The 22,141-nt window shown below is 37.8% G+C and overlaps 1 protein-coding gene across 1 annotated transcript in view; it reads left to right on the top strand.

Annotated features, from left to right (window-relative positions):
• Positions 1–16,821, top strand: part of RNF125 (ring finger protein 125) — a 37,444-nt gene extending 20,623 nt beyond the window's left edge. Inside the window, exons 4-6 of the mRNA XM_044243214.1 lie at positions 2,129–2,219; positions 9,824–9,931; positions 12,839–16,821. Of these exons, the coding sequence (XP_044099149.1) occupies positions 2,129–2,219; positions 9,824–9,931; positions 12,839–12,925 (286 nt within the window). The 3' untranslated portion in view covers positions 12,926–16,821. The remainder of the gene's footprint in view (positions 1–2,128; positions 2,220–9,823; positions 9,932–12,838) is intronic.
• The last annotated feature ends 5,320 nt before the right edge of the window (positions 16,822–22,141 follow it).

Here is a 22,141-nt window from a genome sequence, read left to right as displayed (position 1 = left end):
GGAAGATCCAAAAATAGAATGTGGAACTGTCCAAGTTCCTCAAGGCTCTGCTTTCTGACTAATGGCTTTAAGTCGGTCCTGGTTCAGAGCCTTTTCTTTTTCACCCTTCCACTGCCACCGCCCCTCTCCTCTGATATTGCTGGTTTGGCTTTAGAAGGTGGGAAGTGACATCTCAGTATATAGTCTAGCAAGGAAGAACAGGCCTGGGCCAGGCATCCTGAATCTGGTACTTTTTGGTGGGTAATCTTTATGGGGCTGGAGGAAGGATGGAGGTGGCTAGTAGGGGCAGTGGAGAATATTGATCATTATTTGTTTTTCCTTAAAAAAAAAAAAAGAGAGAGAGAAATGAATCTGGGCCATTACTATCCTGCTAGGCCGTGACCTGTCCTATAATTGCAAAGTTTGGAGTCTGTCTCCCAACAAAATAAGGAAGTGATTTGTGTTTCCCTACATAGGCTAATGGCTTGAAAACCATTAAATCTCCTTATAAGCTCAGTTACAAATAGTGGTATTTCAGTAGGAGTGTGATTTTCTTTTTCTCTCTCCTGAAGGAAAATGTTAGTCTTCATTATTTAAGAAAATACACTCAAAGGGTAAATTTCATAGCCGGAAAGTCTAAAAGATTGCCATAATTCCTTTTGTTTTACTAGATACTGCTTTGCACATGTATTCTTTTTTTTTTTTTTTTTTTTTTTTTAAAGATTTTATTTATTTATTTGAGAGAGAGAGACAGTGAGAGAGAGCATGAGCGAGGAGAAGGTCAGAGAGCGAAGCAGACTCCCCATGGAGCTGGGAGCCCGATGTGGGACTCGATCCCGGGACTCCAGGATCACGCCCTGAGCCGAAGGCAGTCGTCCAACCAACTGCGCCACCCAGGCGTCCCTGCACATGTATTCTTTATTGTAGGGTTAGTTTTATACCGTGATGTTAAAAATTTAAATGAGGATTTTAGCTCAAAGCAGAGTATGAATTCTGTTAGATTGGCTGCAAGGACCAGTAAGAAGGAAGGATAATAAATGGGCTACGAAAAGGTGTGGGTTTGATTGTAAGGTTGATAGGCTTCATGAAGATTTAAAAATATATGTGAGCTCATTTAAATCCTAATTTTTCTGCTAATTAGAATTGATAATAAAGAATTAAAATAACAGAAAATGAGGAAGGGTTTTGTTTAATCAGTCTTAGAAGATAAATTAATATTTGCATCAAAGGTAGAAATCTTTGCTTTATAAAAGAAGTTATTAGTACATAATTGAAATTTTAAAAATTCTTAACACAGGCAGCTTATCTGGAGTACAAGTGTCAGGGAACAAGAGGTTGTGTCTATGATGGAAATTGAGCAAAAAATTCCAAGCCTCCATATTGTCCCTAAGAGTTAAGGCAGCACTGTCCAATAGAACAGATAGGTAATTTCATATTTTCCCATAGCCACACTAAAAAAGTAAAAATAAACAGTGAAATTAATTTCTAGTATTTTTATTTAACTGGATAGCTTAAATATAATCATTTGAACATGTAATTGATATCAACATTATTGAGATATTTTACTCCTTTTTTAATATTAAGCCTCTGAAACTCATAGTGCATTCTGTACTTCCAGCATAACTCAATTTCAGTAGCCACATTTCAAGTACCAGTAGACATATATGGCTACAGGCTTTTGTAGTGGACAGCACAGTGTAAGGGACAAATACTCCTTAGTTACTCCTGTATGTGTAACTACTCCTTAGTTACAGATGCTTGGTGAAGCTGGAGAACAAGTAACACCCAGTTGTGTGAACCGAATTAGGAAAGGGAGGGGAAAAAAGAAACAGAAAAAGTAACCCAGGGACAGCTGGGTGATATGATCCCTGAGTTTCTCAGTCAGTGGGAGCTCAGTCTGCGCTTCTCTTCCGAAGAGAATGAAGTGCTTCATGTTCAGTTTATTTAACTGTTTCTCTGTCCTGTCCCTATGAGGATACTTACTTTTCTCACGAGAAAAAATGTGGGCACCTGCCCATTATCAGAATGATAAAGTAATGTCAAATCAGAAAGAACGAGGGCTGGGAACTAGATCTGCATGCATTCTAATTTTTACCTTTAGTTAAATGCCAACAATGTTAGTAAGTTTTGTATTCTGTGCGATTTCCAGGTGTGTGTGTCCATTTTGTCAGAGGGAGTTGGAAGAAGAGAGCTTGCTGGATCACTGTATTACTCATCACAGATCAGAAAGGAGGTCTGTGGTAAGGAATTCCATTACTAGACATTTCTGTAATGTCTACGTGTAATATATACTAGAAATCATTGAGTAGGCTTCTACTCATAGTTCTAAAGGATAGTTTATGTCAAGGTTGTGATAATTCCGAGACTGTTAATGATTTGCGAAGGTGTTGAATTGAAAGTGGCAAGAATTACTAATGTGCAATCATTCTTTCGTTTATGAACTTAGACATTCTCTCTTACACATAATTATGGGCATAATCAACTAAGAAGATCCAAAATACATAGCTTAGATCCAACTTAAATATACTAACCTTGGTCACATCCTAAGTAAAAAATATTTTTTAATAATACAAATATGGGGGCGCCTGGGTAGCTCAGTGGGTTAAAGCCTCTGCCTTTGGCTCAGGTCATGATCCCAGGGTCCTGGGATCGAGCCCCACATCGGGCTCTCTGCTCAGCATATTTATGTTATAAATATGTACACGTATATATATTCTCCTTCTCTCTCTGCCTGCCTCTCTGCCTACCTGTAATCTCTGTCAAAAAAATAAACAAAATCTTTGAAAAATCATAATAATACAAATAGGGATATCATGACAGTTTATTAGAAATGAAAAGTAGAAAGTTACTCACCTTACTCAGTTTATTGTTTTATTTCATAGTCTGAGTATTTACCCATACATACGGCTCATCATTTCCTAGTTCATTGTGATGCTTCCTTTTTTTTTCTTTTCAGCCTGGCATTTTAGTTCTACTTTGCAGTGTGGCTTTGATAATTTTCATTTTTGTATAGTTGTGAAGGAAGGCAGGGTGGTTCTGGGTACATCCTCATTTACTTAACCATTACTATTTTTTGTACACTTGTTACCAATTTTAGGATTTTAATTCATTTTGTACATTTGAACTTTTCCTTCTATTGGATTTTTTTCCCCCAAGAGGAAATTCCCTAGATTTATCTTCTGGACCAAGAAACTGCAAACTTTTTAATAGCTTTTGAAATACACTTCTAAATGCATTCCAAAAAGGTTGTGTCAATTTATATTTGTGTCTGTAGTTTAGGAGTAAACCACTTTCATCTTAACCTGGCTGATACTGGGTATATTAATTTTAAAATTAAAGCCTTAGGAGATAGGGGCGCCTGGGTGGCTCAGTGGGTTAAGCCGCTGCCTTCGGCTCAGGTCATGATCTCAGGGTCCTGGGATCGAGTCCCGCATCAGGCTCTCTGCTCAGCAGGGAGCCTGCTTCCCTCTCTCTGCCTGCCTCTCCATCTACTTGTGATTTCTCTCTGTCAAATAAATAAACAAAATTAAAAAAAAAAAAAAGCCTTAGGAGATAGAAAATGTTTTATGTTATAAATATGTACACGTATATATTTATATATATGTATGTATGTGTATATGTCTGTATACAAAGACATATGTGTATGTGTTTCGTTAGTATAGATATGAGGTTTTTTTTTTAATTTGAGTATTAAGGATTTTCTTTTTCTATAAAATCCTCTTGGAAAGTGATGAGAGTGAAACATAGTTACTATACTAGATAGATAGATAATTTACCAACAAGGATAGTTCTCACAGTCCTAGAAGATAGGTGTGATTGCTTCCATTTTACAAATGATAAATTGAGGCTCAGAGAAGTTAATTAAGTCTTACAAGTTCACACAGCTGGAAAATAGCTGAGCCAGTCTGAACACAGTAGTCTAGCCCCTAAGCATGGTGAACCCCTGTGCTCTACTAGAAAGTTCCCAAGAAAAACCACATGGTACAGTCAAAAGAATTTGTTACTAATCCTAATGTTTTAGGGGTTTCGGTTCTTGGAACGGCTTGATGTGAGTTGGGAGAGCAGGAGAGATTATCATGGGCTTCTACTGCTGTAGTTGCTCTGTGGGAGGAACTGGGTTACAGAGCTGTTTTATGACAGGTCCCTGGGGAGGAAGTTAGAAGAAAGCGTTAGAATGGCATAATAATAGTGACCACTTAACTGAGTTCTAAGTGCTCCTTTGTCTCCTAGCAACCCTAAGAAGGTATTAGCCAGAAAACCTGAGTCCTAACCACTAGGACCCAGGTGCTGCTCTGGCTGGAAGAACACCAGCTGCTTGGGACTGTGGTCTTGGGCTTCATGGCAACTCTGGGGTAGGTCAGGTACTGGGCTGGCCATTGGTACTGTGCTCCTGTTCCAGCAGGAATCCCAGTTCCCGTGCTGCTCAGTTTGACCATCAGATTTAAGGTGGCCCATGAAAGCTAGGTCTTCCTTGATTTAGAGGTGATAGAGGACACTGAAGAAAGTGGATCTGAGGGAAGAAATAAACCAAGAATGGTGGAATCAGTTTGCCCATAGAATTAATAGTCAAAAACCTAGTCTTTGGAGGGGATAAACGTTGGTACCAATCCCAGTGTCTTTGCCTCTGTTTCATCATTTGTAGAATGGGGGGGATGATAATGATGCCCTTTTCACAGGGTAGCAGTGAATGAGTCAGGAGTTAATGGTGGGCTACTACCACTTTAGCAACTACATAAAACCAAGACTAGTGGAGATTTTGAGGAAAAGCCGTGTACTCGTGCAGCTGGGGAACCCAAGCTGGAAGGGTAGGGGAGTGACATGGTGAATTTCAAAAGACCAGGATACTGTCATGGCCTTGAGGCAGGAGCAGATTGTTCACAAAATCTGTGGTTCTGTAATACATGAGGGCTGTCTAGAGGTGGTCTCTAGAACAGAAAACCTTCAGTTTTCCTGCTAATGTTTCATCCTTGAGTAGAAACTTGAGCCACGTGTCACTCTGAAGGATCTGGAACCACTAGAATTCAGGATATGTGCTTTGATTATGAAAAGGCTGGAAGTAGATACTGTGGCATATTTGGGGTCCCCATGCCTAGGGATGCCCAGCGGGGACATGTTGGCAAAAACACCCCAGGAGAAGTCCTAGATCCAAGGTTGATTCTGGATTGGTGCGGAAGTTAGCCAGGAATTACTGCTCTGAGGTTGTTGGGATTGCTTGCAGATAAGATCAGTGACCTCATCTGAATTAATCTAGTGTAAGAAGTTTCCTGACAGTTGGAGATTTGAGCAAGTGATTTTGCCTTCTAGATAAAATTAGGTAATTCTGAGATCAAACCCTGAGCAACTAATCTTTTCTGAGCTGCTCACAACTGGGGTAATAGGTTAAGAACATGAAGGAATTTTGACTTTTCTTAAATGGCAGTTTTAAGAACCGACAGCTCCTTTCTGTCACATAGTAATTATTTCTGTCATGTTTTATTTTTTTAAAGAATATGTTTATTAGAGAGTGAGAGAACATTCATGGGAGTGGGGGCGGTATAGAGGGGGAGGCAGAGGGAGAGGGAGGAGAGGGAGAAGCAGACCGCTCCCTCCCTGAGCTCTGAGGCTACTCGGTGCTTCATCCCAGGATCCCGAGCTCATGACCTGAGCCGAAACTCATTAACCGACTGAGCCACCCAGGCACCCCTGCCATGTTTTATTTTTTGAAAATTTGTGTCTGTGGAATATTAAACTCACAGGAGACCAGTGACATAAGCAGCATGCTTCAGATTAAATTGAGAGACCACTTTTGAGGGAAATTTGGTATTGTGTTTTAGAGAGAGAAGCTGTTTCAGCAAGAGCCACTGTTTCTGGCTGTTCTCTCCGTAGAGTGTTCTTTCTTTCAGTGGTTGGCTCCTATTCATCCTTTAGAACTCTGCTGAAATCTTTCTTCTCAGGGAAGCCCTCCATGATGTTCAAGTTACTTTCAGCTCTTGCTTTCCTCCCCTCTTTTTTTCTCATTTATCACAGTTTGTAATCATGTGCTCATTTCACGTCTGTCTCTCCTTATAAGCTATCAGGTACATGAAGTCATGGAACTCAACTTCCTTGTTCAACACTGCCTGCCCACCTCTTGGTGGAGAACCTAGCACATGGGTGGCTATAGTGATAATGAAAAAGAAAATACTGAAGAAAAACACAATTCCATTCACCCAGATTCAAGTGTTCCAATAGTCTCTTATTTTCTGCCTTGCTCCCAAGATTCATTTCTTAAGGGAAGGGACAGGACTTTTATTTGTTTGGAACATAAACTATGGTGACTAGTGCCTGAGCCACCTGCCGCACAGTGGTTTATTTCTGTGGGTATTTAGAATATCTGTGAGTCGACGAGGCTGTGGGAGTGTATGTGCATAAATGTTTTGGAAGGAAGAAAAATCTTTATTAAATTTGCTTTCAGACTCTTGCTAAATTAGATGTGCAATCTGGTACCATAATTTTGGTTATATATTTGCATGTAATTATTTTAGCGCATGTCTCTTTCTCTTTTTTTGGATTTAGGAATTTTGAATTTCTTCCCTAAATGGCACTAGCCATTAGAGTTGCTGTGAAGGTTAATCTAAACCATAGATAGAACTGGGTTTTCCTTGTAATAAATGTTCTGAATGATTGAAGTTGGTGGTAACTTCTGGTATGGTGGCTGTTCTCACCTGTGGAGTTCACCACCAGATAAAAGTCCATACTGAGGTGAGGTCAGCATCCTTTGAATATACACTGTGCACTGATTGATTCCTAATATGTGTATTATGGCCTTGGGAGCATTGAGTGGAGGCACATGAGAAAGGATGAGCTGATGGTAGCAAATTGGCAATGTTAGGGAGAATGTATGTGAACACTTAGGTACTTGGCGATGATTAGTCAGTCTCTTACCATTTCTTACTCCTCCCTCAGGTCAGATCCCTCGATTTAGGACACAAAATAAATCCTTAGAGTAGTACAGATAGTCACCTGTTGTTTTCCAGTGTCCTTCTGGAAGAAATCTCTTGAGTTACACAACTAAATACCACGTGCAGCAGAAGATCAAAGTCTCCACTACCTCCTGTCAACATCAGACTGAAAACAAAAACTACTCGGCTTAAAGTTCCAGGTTTTCTGTATCTTTCTCTTTCTTGAGATCTGGAATCTCCTTAATAGTTGGATTGGGGCTTAGCATCTCTGTTCCTCTGACTCTTTTTTTTTTTTTTTTTAAGATTTTATTTTATTTATTTGAGAGAGAGACAGTAAGAGAGAACATGAGTGAGGAGAAGGTCAGAGTGAAAGCAGACTCTCCGTGGAGCTGGGAGCCCGATGCGGGACTCGATCCCGGGACTCCAGGATCATGACCTGAGCCAAAGGCAGTTGTCCAACCAACTGAGCCACCCAGGTGTCCCTGTTCCTCTGACTCTTGTCATGGGTCCTCTGGAAACCCTAATAGGTGCTCAAATATCTGTTGAAGAACTGGTCCCAACTTATCCTTCCAAACTTGTCCCCTAGCACTTCCCCCAACCTGCCCTGCCTTCAGCTTCCCAGAGCTTTTCCCATTCCCTAAGCAGGCCTGTCCTTTTCCCACTTTAGTTTCTCTGCCTGTGACGCTTCTCACTCTGGCATTGCTGGCTCATTCTGCAAGACTCGTTTCAGTTACCAGCAGCTTGGCTGACGCCTTTCCTGATTTCCTGGGCAAAATTCATGATTCCTTTTTTAGGTCTTGAACTGCCTTTTTGAGTATAACATTTGAATATATGGTGTAACATCTTGGGTATAGCACTTGCTATGTAGTATTAAAAGTATCTGCTTACATGATAACAATAGCAACCATTTATGATTTGTGCCAAGGACTGAGCTAATAGAATCACTGAGCTTCATAATGTTAAATGGCATCTTTTAAATATACAAACAGCTCTGCAGAGCAGAGCTAAGTCTCCTGTTGCAGGTTAAGATTAAGGACTTGCCGAGGCCAAGTCAGTGAGAGGCAGAGATGAAATTGGAAACTATTTTCCCGGTCCTAGGAATGCAGGAGTGAACAGGACACATGAACTTTCTTCCCGCATGGAGCTCCAGCTCTTCAGAAACAAGGATCAAACAGTAGTAAACACATGGTGTTTATTAAATGCCTAGTATGTACCTGGCACATAGAGGACATTCTCTCTAAACATCCTAACGACTCTACAAGTTAGGTGGTGGTATCTCCACTTGACCCAAGAGGGAAGTTCATGTGCTGAAGTCAGTCACACAGCTGGTAAGAGCTGATGCTCGGATTCGAAGGCATTCTGACTTCACAGGTCATACAACACAACTGTGTCTTCACTGGTTTCCATATTCCAGGTGCGCAGCATATAGTAGAGGGCACCCTAAAGGGTACTGAGTGAACAAATTTCTATACTAGTGTCCCTTCCGTCACATCACAAAAAAATTGATGTTGCTTTTTTGTTAAAATATTTCTTGGTCTCAGCTGTGTTCTCATTACCACCTGGGAATCTCAGGGTAGATTAAGTGCTATCTTGGAGATAGCCAGTGTTGGCAAGTAACCAAGATAGCTAGAGCTTTAGAAAATTGTAAGTGACTATAAAGCAGGAGTAACTTAAATGATGTGATTCTATTCAAAATAAGACAAAGATTAATGGAGTAAAGCAAGATTGGGAAGTTGAACTATGTTTAGATAACTGAGCATACCAAAACTGAGACCCCTATAAAACAATAAGAATTACAAGAAAGCCTCTTTTAAATTTAAAGAGAGATGTTACCATCCAGACAGATAAATTAAGCTCTATTATAATATGAAAAGAATGTTGAATTGTCTATTAGGAGGCCTAGATCCCAGTTCGGATATAGAGTGGTATATATTTAAGCTAATTTTTTTTTTCTTTCTGAGATTGGGCTCATGAAAGAAATAGGATAATAATTAATTCACTAGATTGTTGTGAGGATCAGATGAGAATACCTCTTAATTTAATACCTAACATACACCTGGCTGTCAGTAATGATGCTGCATCTCATATTCTAAAAAAGAAAAATGTGAAGAAATAGAATTTTAAAAACCCTAGGTTAAAATGTAATAAAGCAGTAAAAAAAAAAAAAAAAGGTAATAAAGTAGTATATTTTTTAAAGATTTTATTTATTAGTGAGAGAGAGCACAGGTGCATGTGAGGTAGGGGCAGAGGGAGAGGGAGAAGCAGATTCCCCACCAAGGAAGGAGCCCAACATGGGACTTGATCCTAGGACCCAGATATCATGACCTGAGTCAATGGCAGATCGTTAATCGACTGAGCCACCCAGGTGCCCAGAGTCTTTCGTCACATACACCCAAAAAAATGGAGTTCATGCAAAAACTGGTGAGATCTAACTAAGGTTTGTAGTCTAGTTAATTGCTAATTTCCTGGTTTCAGTCAAGTACTGCACTTACAAAGTATTAGCACTGAGGAAGCTGGATGATGGAGTCATGGGAAATCTTGCATTATTTTTGTAATTTCTCCTGAGTTTATAAATACTTGAAAATTAAAAAGATTATTTTTTAAAGCCATTAAGTATTTTAAAGGGGAGGCAACTAATTAAGTTACGGTACATCTACTAACTGGAATATTGTTTAAATAATAGATTGATGAATATGAAATAAATAGCTATACTGTTAAGTACAGGAAATGCATAGGAAGAAATAAATGCAATTTTATTTGGTTAATATTGTTAATATTTACGCAGTTTTAAAATATTGTGCTGAGAAATGGCCAGTAGGTTCATAAAGTTAAACTTCATTTTGTTGAATGATTATTTAATTTTTTAATTCCGACACTGATTATTTTAAATTCTTTCTTGAACTCCTGATTTTCTTTATTTCCAGTTCTGTCCTCTTTGCCGTTTACTACCTAATGAGAATCCAGGCAGCTTTAGTGGCAGTTTAATAAGACATCTGCAAGTCAATCACACTTTGTTTTATGATGATTTCATAGTAAGTATATTATTTTACTTTTACATTTTATTTCTGTTTGTTGTGCGTTAAGCTTACCTTTTTAAATCCAAGTGAATAAAATTACAGCAGAAAAAAATATGTATAGACCTGAAGTTAAGTATTAGCATTAAGCAAGAAATTATAAAAATGCAGTGTTTATAAACTTGACTATTGATATCATCTGTCTTAGAGAAAATTATCTTCTTTGTGATCCGGGTAATTAGTGATTGTATAAGGTACTAGATTTCACTTTCAAATTATTTTAATTTCTAGTCTAGGCCCGTCCCTATATATAGTTTTAATTTTTAATGAAGTTGAAAACAACGTAGCTGAGATGAGATGAAATCACATCAGTAATGAAATGGCTCAGAGTTTGTTCTGCATCTTGTTATTATTGTGCATTGAATGGCTAAAAACAGATACGGCATTATCAGTGTAAGACATACAAGCCTCATTTTTAATTTAAATTCCATGAGACACAAAACTCGTGTCTACTGAATGTTTTTAAACTGAAAAAATTGTATTATGAAAAATCATAAACATATACAAAAGCAGACAACATGGTACCACGGACCTCCATGTATCAGTAACTACCCATCAATAGCTACCAACTAATGGTCAATCTCATTGTATTAACCGTTTTTTCTTTCTGTTTTATTGAGAAGTAATTGACATGTAGCACTGTGTAAGTTTAAGGTATACGGTATAATGGCTTGACTTACGTCTTATCACCACAATGACTTATGACTTATCACCACAATAATGTAACATCCATCATCTCCTAAAGATACCAAAATTTTTTTTTCTTTGTGATGACAATTTTTAGGATTTACTCTCTTACCAGCTTTCAAACATGCCATACATTAGTGTTAACTATAGTCCTGAGGTAGTACATTACATCCCCAGTATTTATTTAACTTACAAGGGGAAGTTTGTGCCTTTTGACACCTTTTCCTCCCACGCTCCCTCCCCCAACCCAAGATTTTTTTTTTTTAAATAGAGGAAAAGTTAGATGTAGTATGAATAGTTCTAACTTAGGTTTTTTGTTTTGTTTTGTTTTTTTAGGATAGAAGAAAAGTTAGATGTAGTATGAATAGTTCTAACTTATGACTGTATTTCCCATGATCAGGAATGAGAATAACAAGTGAAAAGTTAATGTAGCCTTTGTTCTGCTTTGCTCCATGTGAGGGTAATGTGTTATCTCCTGAGTCCCTTTCAGCAAAGGGGTTTTGCCTATTATGGAAGGAAAATCCCTCATAGCCATGTTGTGAAGTAGTGCATTATTGTTGTCACCGCTATCTAAATACATGAAGTGTTAAGAGCTAAATTTAACTTTGCATGTAATTTTCACATGATTTTTGACTGCTGTCTTTTTATGCAATTTCAAGACAGAATTTAATAATTGTTGAAGATTGTTCCTTGAAAATGTCTCCTTGCTTTCTGATCTGCGCCCTGTATCCAGATTGAACACAAGGAGCTTGGGTTCTGACCTGGGTTTGAGTAACAGCTCTGTCTCGGTCACCGCTCTGTGACTGTGGGCAAGGTACTTAACCACGGAACCTGTCTGTTCATGTGTGAAGTGAGGAGAGGAAAAGCACTTCAGCCCCAAAGCTCTTGTTGAGAATTAAATGTGACAGTGCATGTAAAGTGATTTGCACGGTTTGGGCAAGGACATTAGGCCACCTGGAAAAGGGGAGAGGGTAAATGGAGGTACTAGGATCACTTGAAGAGCCGAGCAGGCGCCACAACACAGGCTCCAATGCTCAAACAATATCTTTTCTGGGAACCTGAAGCACACACGGACTCAGCAGAGGCTTGTTCTGGTCTATAGGTTCTCATTTTTTACAACCTCGTAGGGCTTCCTCTTTACCTTCGCTCCATGAGATGTTCTAAAAACCAGGTTGATTTCATATCTGTCCCAGCTATTCATGTTCTCTCCATTCTTCTCAGGATTTTCCAAAGTATGATCCAGGACTGGTCAGGAGGAAGCAACTTTGATGAGAGTCCTTTTAGCCCACTCAAAACTGGTTGTCACTTGGATGTGGCAGTGAGGTGGAAGCCATATTGTTTGTTTGGACTTTTTGGTTTCCCAAGCTACTGGGTACTAGACTGCGCACCTTAAGTATAGTGTCTTATTTTATTCCTTACAGCAGCTTCTGTGAAGTGAGTGTTGTGTCACTGTCCTCACTTAGCATGAAACCTCTTAAGCTCAAAGGTTAATATTTGCCTATGAAAAAGCCAGGATTCACTCCAGATTTTGTGTTCTCCTGGGCTTTATGGCTTTCCTTTGGATTTTGTTGATCTACCTTTATGCTTTTATGTTTCAGAATGGATTTCCAAAAGAGATTTTATTTTTTTCTATTTGTTCGATTTATTGCAGAAGAGGAGATGGATTGCAGAGAATAGGGCTCTTAATAGTTTTTGTTTTATTTACAGAATGTGCTGACTTAAAGTTTTGAAAGTCATTTTGGCCATAGGGAGGCAGGGAGAAAGAGAGTTTTGTGTTCAACATATTTTTCAGAAATAGATACTCAGTAGTACTGCTGAGATTGGTGAATTCTGCAGGAATGTCTTGACTTTACTCTGTATTACATGTTTATTTGGAACATGGCACTGTAACTGCAATTTATAATGTTGACTAAAATTACTAATTTAAATTCCAAATCAAGACTATTTTACTATGACAATAACGAGTTAGTTATTAGGCAATAAAATTAAATAGAAAATGCACTAGCCCCAGAACAGAAGTCCTGGGTATTTATGATAGTTTTTGTGGAAACTTGGACTGGTCGCTAAATTCGGGCTCCACTTTCCCACCGAATGAGTCACTGCCTTGACCTTTATCCTCCAGTTGCAGAAAACTATCATTTCTGATTATATGTTTCTAATTATTTTTCTTTATTGTAGGATTTTAATATAATTGAAGAAGCTCTTATCCGAAGGGTCTTAGACCGGTCACTTCTGGAATATGTGAATCATTCAAACACCACATAATTTTATTAAAAGGAAAGAGAAGGAGACTATACACTTGCACCATTTGTTAAGATGCTGCTTGAACAAGTGAAGGGGAATTGTCAATGTTCGATGGGTGAAAACGTACAACACAGTTATACGTTTGTCCATGGTTCTTGTTATATTGTGTTTTAAAACTGCTTTCATTTTGATGGCTCAAATCTGTTTTTACATTCTTGAGTTTTTTAGAAACTTAACAAAAAGTAGTCTCCATCAGCCATTAGTATATGGAAGAGAACATAAGGCAGGATATGTGGGTGAAGGGACTTTATTTGCAAATTGAATGATACTGTGTGTAATGTTACATGTTAATATCTGCTATCATGGTTGAGCAAGATAACTAATCTTTGTTCTATGTGAAAAGATGGAGAATAAAACCAAGTGTGGACATTCAAGGAAATACAAAATCTGTTCTAGTGCATATCTAATCTCTAATAGGATAATATGAGTAGCCTTATATTAGAGTAGATAAGGAAAATTTTGGAAGTCAACAAAGTCCACTTAACCACATTGTAAAACATAATACTGTAATAAAATAAATTTTGTGTTAGGAATGTATACTTCTTTGAATTTTATAACTATGCACAATAAGAATCTAATATTATATTTTTCAAATATTTGTAGCTTATTATTTAGAACTATTTCTACAAGGTAGGCTGTTTCTTAAGAACCTGATATTTATAGAAGTGTTCACATCCATAATTTTTAGTGGAAAACCCTAAGGGCTTTGTTTTTTTTTACTTCTTCTCCTTTAGAAAAAATACAAAATACAAATACTGAAAACCAAACAAAATGTAGCTTTTTACATCATTATAAGGAAACACTGTTTTAGAACAATGACGGCGACTCAGTTATCCTCTGTGTGTCCAGTCACATTTATCAACCATCTTCCCAGATTCCACAGACGTAACCACTACAGTGATATCCATTGTAATCACCTCCTTGCATTTCTTTATTATTACCCAAGTGTGTATCTTTAAAGGCACACTATATTTTAATCTTAATCTATTTAAAATTGTTTTATTGGCTACATCTCTTATATCTTTTTAACCTATAGGTTCTCCCTTCTTTCTTTTCCTTAGAATTTACTGAAGAACTTCATCTCATGACCTATAGAGTTTCCCACAATCTGTATTTTTGCTGTATTTTGCTGACTACTCAGCATGTTACTCTTTCCTCTGGATGTTGACACATGGATCTAGATGTTTGAATAGACTCAGGTTCAGTCCTTTTTGGCAAGACTATAGGTTATGGTGTGTTCTTTCGCCAGAGGGTACACAATGTCTGGTTCTCTTCTATTTGTGATGTCAGCTGAAGTTGATACGCAATGCCTAGATCCACTCACTGATTTATTGTGAGTTGGAGGATATTCTAATTCTATCATTTCTCTTTCATTTATTAGTTAGAACATTTTTATAAAGAGATGTTTCCCCACATCCACTATTTGGTTTACCACTGGTCAAGTTTCTTATACAAGTTTGTATAAGAAAGGGAAACTAAATATTTGTATTTTCCTCTCATTTACTGATTTTCAAGATAATAAACTTGTTTCCAATTACCTTCCAGAGATCACTTTTTTTTCAGTGTTACGAACTCATGGCTTCAAACGTATTTGATAGGCTTCAACCCATTTCAAATATTACCTTATTTAAGTTCAAATTGTCCCCATCTTTTGCCATTGGGAGCCTCACCAAGTTGCCTCTGAGTCATTTTTGACACTACAATAACTGTCTTTATTACCTTCCTTGCTATCCGGAAGACAAGATATTCCAGGCTCAACTTGGTGTGTTTCCTGCCCCAGACATGGAATGAGCCATTTCTCTAAGAAGCTTGGTTACTTTCAGTAAGAAATGGTATTTCAAAACCATAAACAGGGCTCTGAGAATGCTCATTGCTGTTAGATTGGCCACTGTTTCTAGGAGAGTGCTAGGAAATCTCTATTTTTTAGTACGATAAAACACGTGAGTTTACTGTGAAACTTCCAAATCAAATTGATTACTACACAGTTTTTCTTAATGCTTTCTAATACAACTGTATTTCCATTTTCTATACTGAGAATCCTGGTTTTCAAGGATCTATATAGGGCATGATAGAGTTAGAATATCCCACAATTACTCATTTCCTTTACTTACCTTACATGCGGCAGCCTCAGAATAACAATGCTAATACAACCACCACCAGTTTGATAACGGAAACAATTAAAAATTTTCCATTTGCCTTTCCCATTCTCTGTTTTCAGAAGTCATACAATGTCAGCATTTCCAGAACATACTGGTATAACATACTATACTCTTTCCCTTCTAACCCCCATTTAGTCTTAGTTCTTCAAATAACTGTATAGTCAGTGCTTGCTACTAGTGATTATCTGATGGCTCTATTTTTCATTTCTGGCTCTTTAATGACACATCCAGGATGCAGAATGACGTCTCTGTAGTGTAAGCAAGCAAAGGAAGCTATGAAGACTAGTGATAACAACTGAGGATAAAATACTTGGCAGTAGTTAGCTTTTTAATTGTCATCATTTATGAACTCAGTTCCTTACACATAAATATAGTCATGGTGCCCCCAATTTTTTATAATAAATTATCCTTTCCTTCTTTAAAGACTTGATTACTATTCTGCCATCCACTGTGAAGTATTTAGAAAAAGGTAAACCCAGATGAAGTCTGGAGAGCCTTATTCCCTGCCTTTTAGATACTGGTTTCAAGCTTGCTTTTCACAGCTGCAGACAAGTAAAAACAGATTTTTAGTTTTACAAGCTCTTGTCCTGCAATTTGGATGGGTTCTTCAATAAAGCAAAACCCGCTGGACAACAAGTGCAAAAAGAGAGGAATTTTTCAGAGATAATCAGATTGAAAATCTAATCCCTAAAAAATAAAACAATGTATTTCTGAGCTTGAGTACCGACTATCCAGAAAATAAGTCTTCATTAGTTCAGAGCTACACAAAAGGCATCCTTAAATCTGTAAAACTTGAAAAAACTTCAAAACTTTAAAACCTGGCTTTTAAGTAAAGCTTGAAAAAGTCATCTACCCCTAATTAACCTCAGTACAGCAAATCTGCAGCCTCTCCCTGGATTCCTCGTAGGATAATTTTGCCACCTACAGGACAAATGAGGTGCTGGCCACCTGAATTATTTTGCCTTCTGAATTATTTTGAGTTCTAAAATGGTAAAGTGCAAATATTCATTGTTTCACTGTGCCTTTAACCTTTTATAAAAAATAATTTATAATTCATTGTTTTAAAAAGGGAAAACCACAGACCAAACCATCATACTGTATACCTTAAACCTTATACACCGATCTGTGTCAATTATTTCTCAATAAAGGAGAGGGGGATGAAAACCAGTATTTGAAGCTGTTGACTACTAACAAAAAAGTTTCACTCATTTTCTTTATAGCACCTCAAGATGCATTTTTTTCAAGGCCTTATAAAGGGAAAAACTGATTCACATGTTACTTTTTAAAAGCTAAAGTCTTCTAACCCAATAAAAACCTACAGAGATTTTCTTCAGGTGCTTTTTCCTCAAGTTTCTAAAATGTAGGTTGAAAAAATTGGATAGTGCCTCTATGATAAACAGAGCTTCAGATCAGATCTCCTAAGAGATCCTTTGTTGCTTCATTTCTTTTCCTGGTGCTAGGTGTCTTTCATTTTGAAGTGAGCTTACTCCAGCTATGGAAAGTTTATGATATCATCATTTGTACCTTTGAACATTGAAGTTATTTTTAAAAGTCACTAAGAGATTTGTTCTTTTATTATTCAGTTGCAACAACAAATCTGTGTAATGATCAGAATTTAAAATGTACAATTCTTTTCCTTCTGTAAATATGTAGTATTGTTAGAAATAAAGAATGGCAGGACCATTGCTTTTATTCAAACATCCACTGTGTCTGTTCTTAAGTATGGATTTGATAATTGTTTACAAACTTAGCTTTTAAAATTGTCATCATTGGGGACGCCTGGGTGGCTCAGTTGGTTGGACGACTGCCTTCGGCTCAGGGCGTGATCCTGGAGTCCCGGGATCGAGTCCCACATCAGGCTCCCAGCTCCATGGGGAGTCTGCTTCGCTCTCTGACCTTCTCCTCGCTCATGCTCTCTCTCACTGTCTCTCTCTCTCAAATAAATAAATAAAATCTTTAAAAAAAAAAATTGTCATCATTGGCAGTATCTATCGTAAACATATACCTTCATTTTAGGCCAGGGGTGGTATTCTCGAATAGGGGTGATTTTGCGTCCCAGAGGACATCGCAATGTCCAGATACGTTTTTGGTTGTCGTAACTGGGGTGTACTATTTGCAGGGAAGTGGGTAGAGACCAGAGATCCTGCCCCACATCTCCAGTGCATAGGACAGCTCTCAACAGCAAAGAATTAACCCTGCCCAAAATGCAGTAGTGCTGAGGTTTAGAAACCCAGATTTAGGCCAAGGTAATGCTGAGCCTCATGGACTTAGTACTAGTTCTGTTTACAAGGGGCTTCGTTGAAATTTAAAAGGTAAGATGTAAATGGACTCTATAAATCCTACTCCTTACTAAACACATACGAAGTTTTGGGTGGCAATAGCTGTCATATGTACCCCAGATCAGAATATGTTCAAACATATATAAGAGCTTGGATTTTTCACAAGAAGAGGTAAAGGCCAGAACACATATGTTATTGACTTGACCTCTCATGATTGTTTACTGAAAGTAAAAGGTATAGGCAACTCAGAATGGGTTAAGAAGACTTATCTTTATCACCTAGGTTATCTTTACTGAAGATAAGACAAAATATTTCCAGAAGGAAATGTATGCCTGAGATTCTTGAAGTTAAGAAATACTTAAATCCTTACTTTTTTTTTTTTTTACTGGAAAATCATCTGGTTTTTTAATCATGGTTTCAAAGAAGGCCACCCATGGATCTTGATTAAGGCTAATCATTGCCGCAAAGCAGCCATATGAGAGTCCAGAAAAAGTGAGAGATTGGTCAAGATAGATTTCGGTCATCCTGTGATTACAAACAGCCCCAAACCCTGCGCTCACCCAAAGTCTCCTGTGTTTCCTGGCTATTCTCCAGACAGCTGTTTTCCAGCCTCAGAATCACAGATTGTTTTGATTTCGTGGCATTCGTATACTACCTTGTGCTTCCCCACCACCCCTTACCACAGTGGGCTGGAGAGTTGGTTAACACAGGTCATTTCCACTCACATTTCATTTGCCAAGGCAAGTCACGGCCAGATGTAATTTCAAGCCACTGGGAGAAATGCAATCTTCCTTAGGTAGAAGAGAACTGAATATTGGGATATAATAGTAATGCTGACCATGGGAGCAGAAAGCTAGGAAGAGATGACAGAGACCAGGAGGTCCACAGCCAAAGGGTATTACAAATACGTGTGGAGGGGCACCTGACTGGCTCAGTGGGTAGAGCATGATCTCGGGGTCATGAATTTGAGCCAGAAGAGACAAAATGCCGAAAAAAACCCTACCTTTTTAGAAACATAAACTCATATTTATTTTGCCATTGATTGGCTTAACTTTACTCAAAATTTAGGATTATTTTACCAAATGAAAGATGTTTCAGTTTCTCAAACATAAAACAGTAATTTTGTCTTTGAGTCACTTTTTCCTTTTCATTAAAAGGAGTAAGGACTTTAACATGAATTCTGGGAGATAACATGCATCTGTAACAAAAAATATGCAATGAATGCAAATATATAGTTAACAATAAACATTGTTAAGCACATATATATATAAAAAACATGCAAACATGACTGGTTATCAGAGATATTGAACACTATAATGATACTATTTTTCTCAACACAATGTCTGACATAGTATGATATCTCACATATTTTTTTGAATCAGTCTGTCAGCAAAATTTCTCAGTTGATAGTTCTTCACACAAGAAAGCTGTGGTGGAGCTGGCACACTATGGTGGTTTAGTGGTATAATTTACAAATTCCAAAGCAATTTGGTAGTGGTATCTTACCTCTGGACATCATAATTCTACTTCTGGAAATATTTCCTGGCACTTCTACTCCAAAATGGAACCTATATGGAGGATCATATTTATCGCAGTGCCATTCACACAAAAAATGTGCATAAATTAAGAGTCCAATATTTTTATTTTTTATTATTTTTATTATTTTTTATTTATTCATTTGACAGAGACACAGCGAGAGAGGGAACACAAGCAGGGGGAGTGGGAGAGAGAAAAGCAGGCTTCCCGCTGAGCAGAGCCCGATGTGGGGCTCGATGCCAGGACCCTGAGATCATGACCTGAGCTGAAGGCAGATGCTTTTTAATGACTGAGCCACCCAGACACCCCTATTTTTATTATTTTTTTTAAAGACCTCTTTTTTGTTGTTTTGTTTTTTTATTTTGTTTTTTTTTTTAAAAAAGTAATCTCTATGCCCAACATGAGGTTTGAACTCACAGCCCAGAGACCAAGAGTCACGTGCTCTACTGAGTGAGTCAGCCGGGCACCCCCAGGCCAATAGTTTTTATTTTTTTTTATTTTTATTTTTTATTTTTATTTTTTTAAAGATTTTATTTATTTATTTGACAGAGAGTAATCACAAGTAGATGGAGAGGCAGGCAGAGAGAGAGAGAGGGAAGCAGGCCCCCTGCTGAGAAGGGAGCCCGATGCGGGACTCGATCCCAGGACCCCGAGATCATGACCTGAGCCGAAGGCAGCAGCTCAACCCACTGAGCCACCCAGGTGCCCAGGCCAATCGTTTTTAAAAATGTGGCCTTTTGATCGACACTGTTACTAAATATGTTAATATATCATTCAGTTTACTGTCAGGTCAGCCTGTGAAGAATTTATATCTAAATTATCACATTTAAACCCTGTCAACTCTGATTAGTTTTAACTCCCAGAGAGTTAAATTATTTCTAAACTCTTTTAAAAGCTTTTTTTTTTTTTTTAAAGATTTTATTTATTTGACAGACAGAGATCACAAGTAGGCAGAGAGGCAGGCAGAGAGAGAGGAAGGGAAGCAGGCTCCCTGCTGAGCAGAGAGCCCCATGGGGGGCTCTATCCCAGGACCCTGAGATCGTGACCCGAGCCAAAGGCAGAGGCTTTAACCCACTGAGCCACCCAGGCCCCCCATTTCTAAGCTCTTAAGAAATATTTTATTGCTCCAGTTCTCCTAACCACAAGCCATCATATGGTTTCATGTCTTGGTGATTTTGTATACTTTTTCCACTTAGCGTAAAATAAATTTCATGATTTTTCTGTAAAGGCTCTTTTGAGCCATCCAGGTAGAGTCAATGACACTATCCTTTTTATCTGTCCCTCAACCTCACCTTCACTGCTACAGTCATCATATTTCTTTGTGTATAGGCCAAATGCTCTCAAGACTGATATTCTGGCAGGAAATGGCATTTATCTTTATCTCCAAAGAGCCTCACTATAAATTTAATCAATACATATGTCTTAGGCTGTTAGGGCTGTTGTAGTAAAATACCTTATACTGACTGGCTTAAAGAACAGAAATGGTATTTTGTTGTAGTTCTGGAGCCTAGAAGGTCCAACATCAAGTTCCCTCAGGGTTTGGTTTCTAGTGAGAGCTCTCTTCCTGGCTTGCAGATGGCCACCTTCTTGCTGTACTCTCAAGTGGCAGAAACAGAGCACGAGCATTCTCTTACAAGGGCACGAACCCCATCATGAGGAATTTGATATTTTGAGATATATATATATATATATATATATATATATACACATACATACATATATGTGTTTATATATCTATATAAACATATAACATATATATGTTTATATATCTATATAAACATATACAGAAACATGTTTCTAAACATAAACATATAAGATTTAATGTACTAAATGTATTTGATTTTTTGTCCCTTTGATACATTCTTAATAATGTATGCAAAAAGGTCAAAATCTGGGGCGCCTGGTAGCTCTATCAGTTAAGTGTCTGCCTTTGATTCAGGTCATGATCCCAGGGTCCTGGGATCAAGTCCTAGGTCAGGCTCCCTGCTCAGCAGAGAGTCTGCTTCTTCCTCTCCCTCTGACCTTCTCCCTCTAGCCTTCCCCTTTGCTTGTACTCTCAAACACACTCTTTCTTCCAAATGAGTAATTAAAAGAAAAACTTTTAAAAAAAAGGTCAAAATCTTACAAGTAAACCCATACTGTCCTTTGACAGTATTTCTTTTTTTGTTTTGTTTTGTTTTGGTTTGGTTTTGGGTTTTTTTGACTTTTTTTTTTTTGACAGTATTTCAAAAGCGTGTTCTTTAAATACTCAGTCTTGAGGCATGCTGGTTTGAAAACTATCTTAAAAAGAGAAATAATAACTTTCTAATAAAAAATTGTAATCATCTAGTCAAACTCTAAGGAACAGAAAATAGAATGGTGGGGTACCTGGGTGCCTTCGTCGGTTAAATGTCTGCCTTCAGCTCAGGTCATGATCCCAGGGTCCTGGGATCGAGCCCCACATCGGGCTCTCTGCTCAGCAGGGAGCCTGCTTCTTCCTCTCTCTGACTGCCTCTCTGCCTACTTGTGATCTTTGCCTGTCAAATAAATAAATAAAATCTTTTAAAAAAATTAAAAATTGAAAAAAAAATAGAATGGTGGTTGTTAGGGGCAAGAGGGAGGGGGAGTTATTGGTCAATGGATTTAGAGCTTCAATTTGAAAAGATGAAAAGGTTCTAGAGACCCATTGCATAACAAGGTGCATATGGTTAACACTAGTAAACTATGCACTTGAAAATGGCTAAAATGGTAAATTTTATATGGTTTTTTACCACAACAAGCAAACAAACAAAATTGGTGTGTGGATAAACCAAATACCATGGTCTATATATAATTCTGTGCCACCCAGTTTGGAAAATTATAATTGTCAGTGAAATTTAGGAAAGAAGTATCACACTGGTAAAGTTCTTGAGATTTCAAAAATAAAATATTTAAATATAGAGACTGAACAACTCTCCTCCCTGTTGCTATTTTTTCCACCCACTGCTCTCTCTCCAGACTTGGGATAAAGTTTAAGGCAGACAGCTTTGTTTGCTTCTTTTCCCCCCTATATGCAGTGGTTGTACGCTCTCTTAGATATTTATTGTTATGAGTCACCAATCTGGGTTCATATCACTTCATTATGGGATTTTTGATGGAACTCTTAAGAAGGCAGTTTTTGTTCTTGTTGCTGGTGTTGTTGTTACTTTTTTTCCCCCCCGCACTGAATATCTTAAGCTCAAATA

The sequence above is a fragment of the Neovison vison genome, chromosome 3, assembly GCF_020171115.1.
Source record: "Neovison vison isolate M4711 chromosome 3, ASM_NN_V1, whole genome shotgun sequence".
NCBI classification, from domain to species: domain Eukaryota; kingdom Metazoa; phylum Chordata; class Mammalia; order Carnivora; family Mustelidae; genus Neogale; species Neogale vison.
This window is presented reverse-complemented; position numbering and strand designations above follow the sequence as displayed.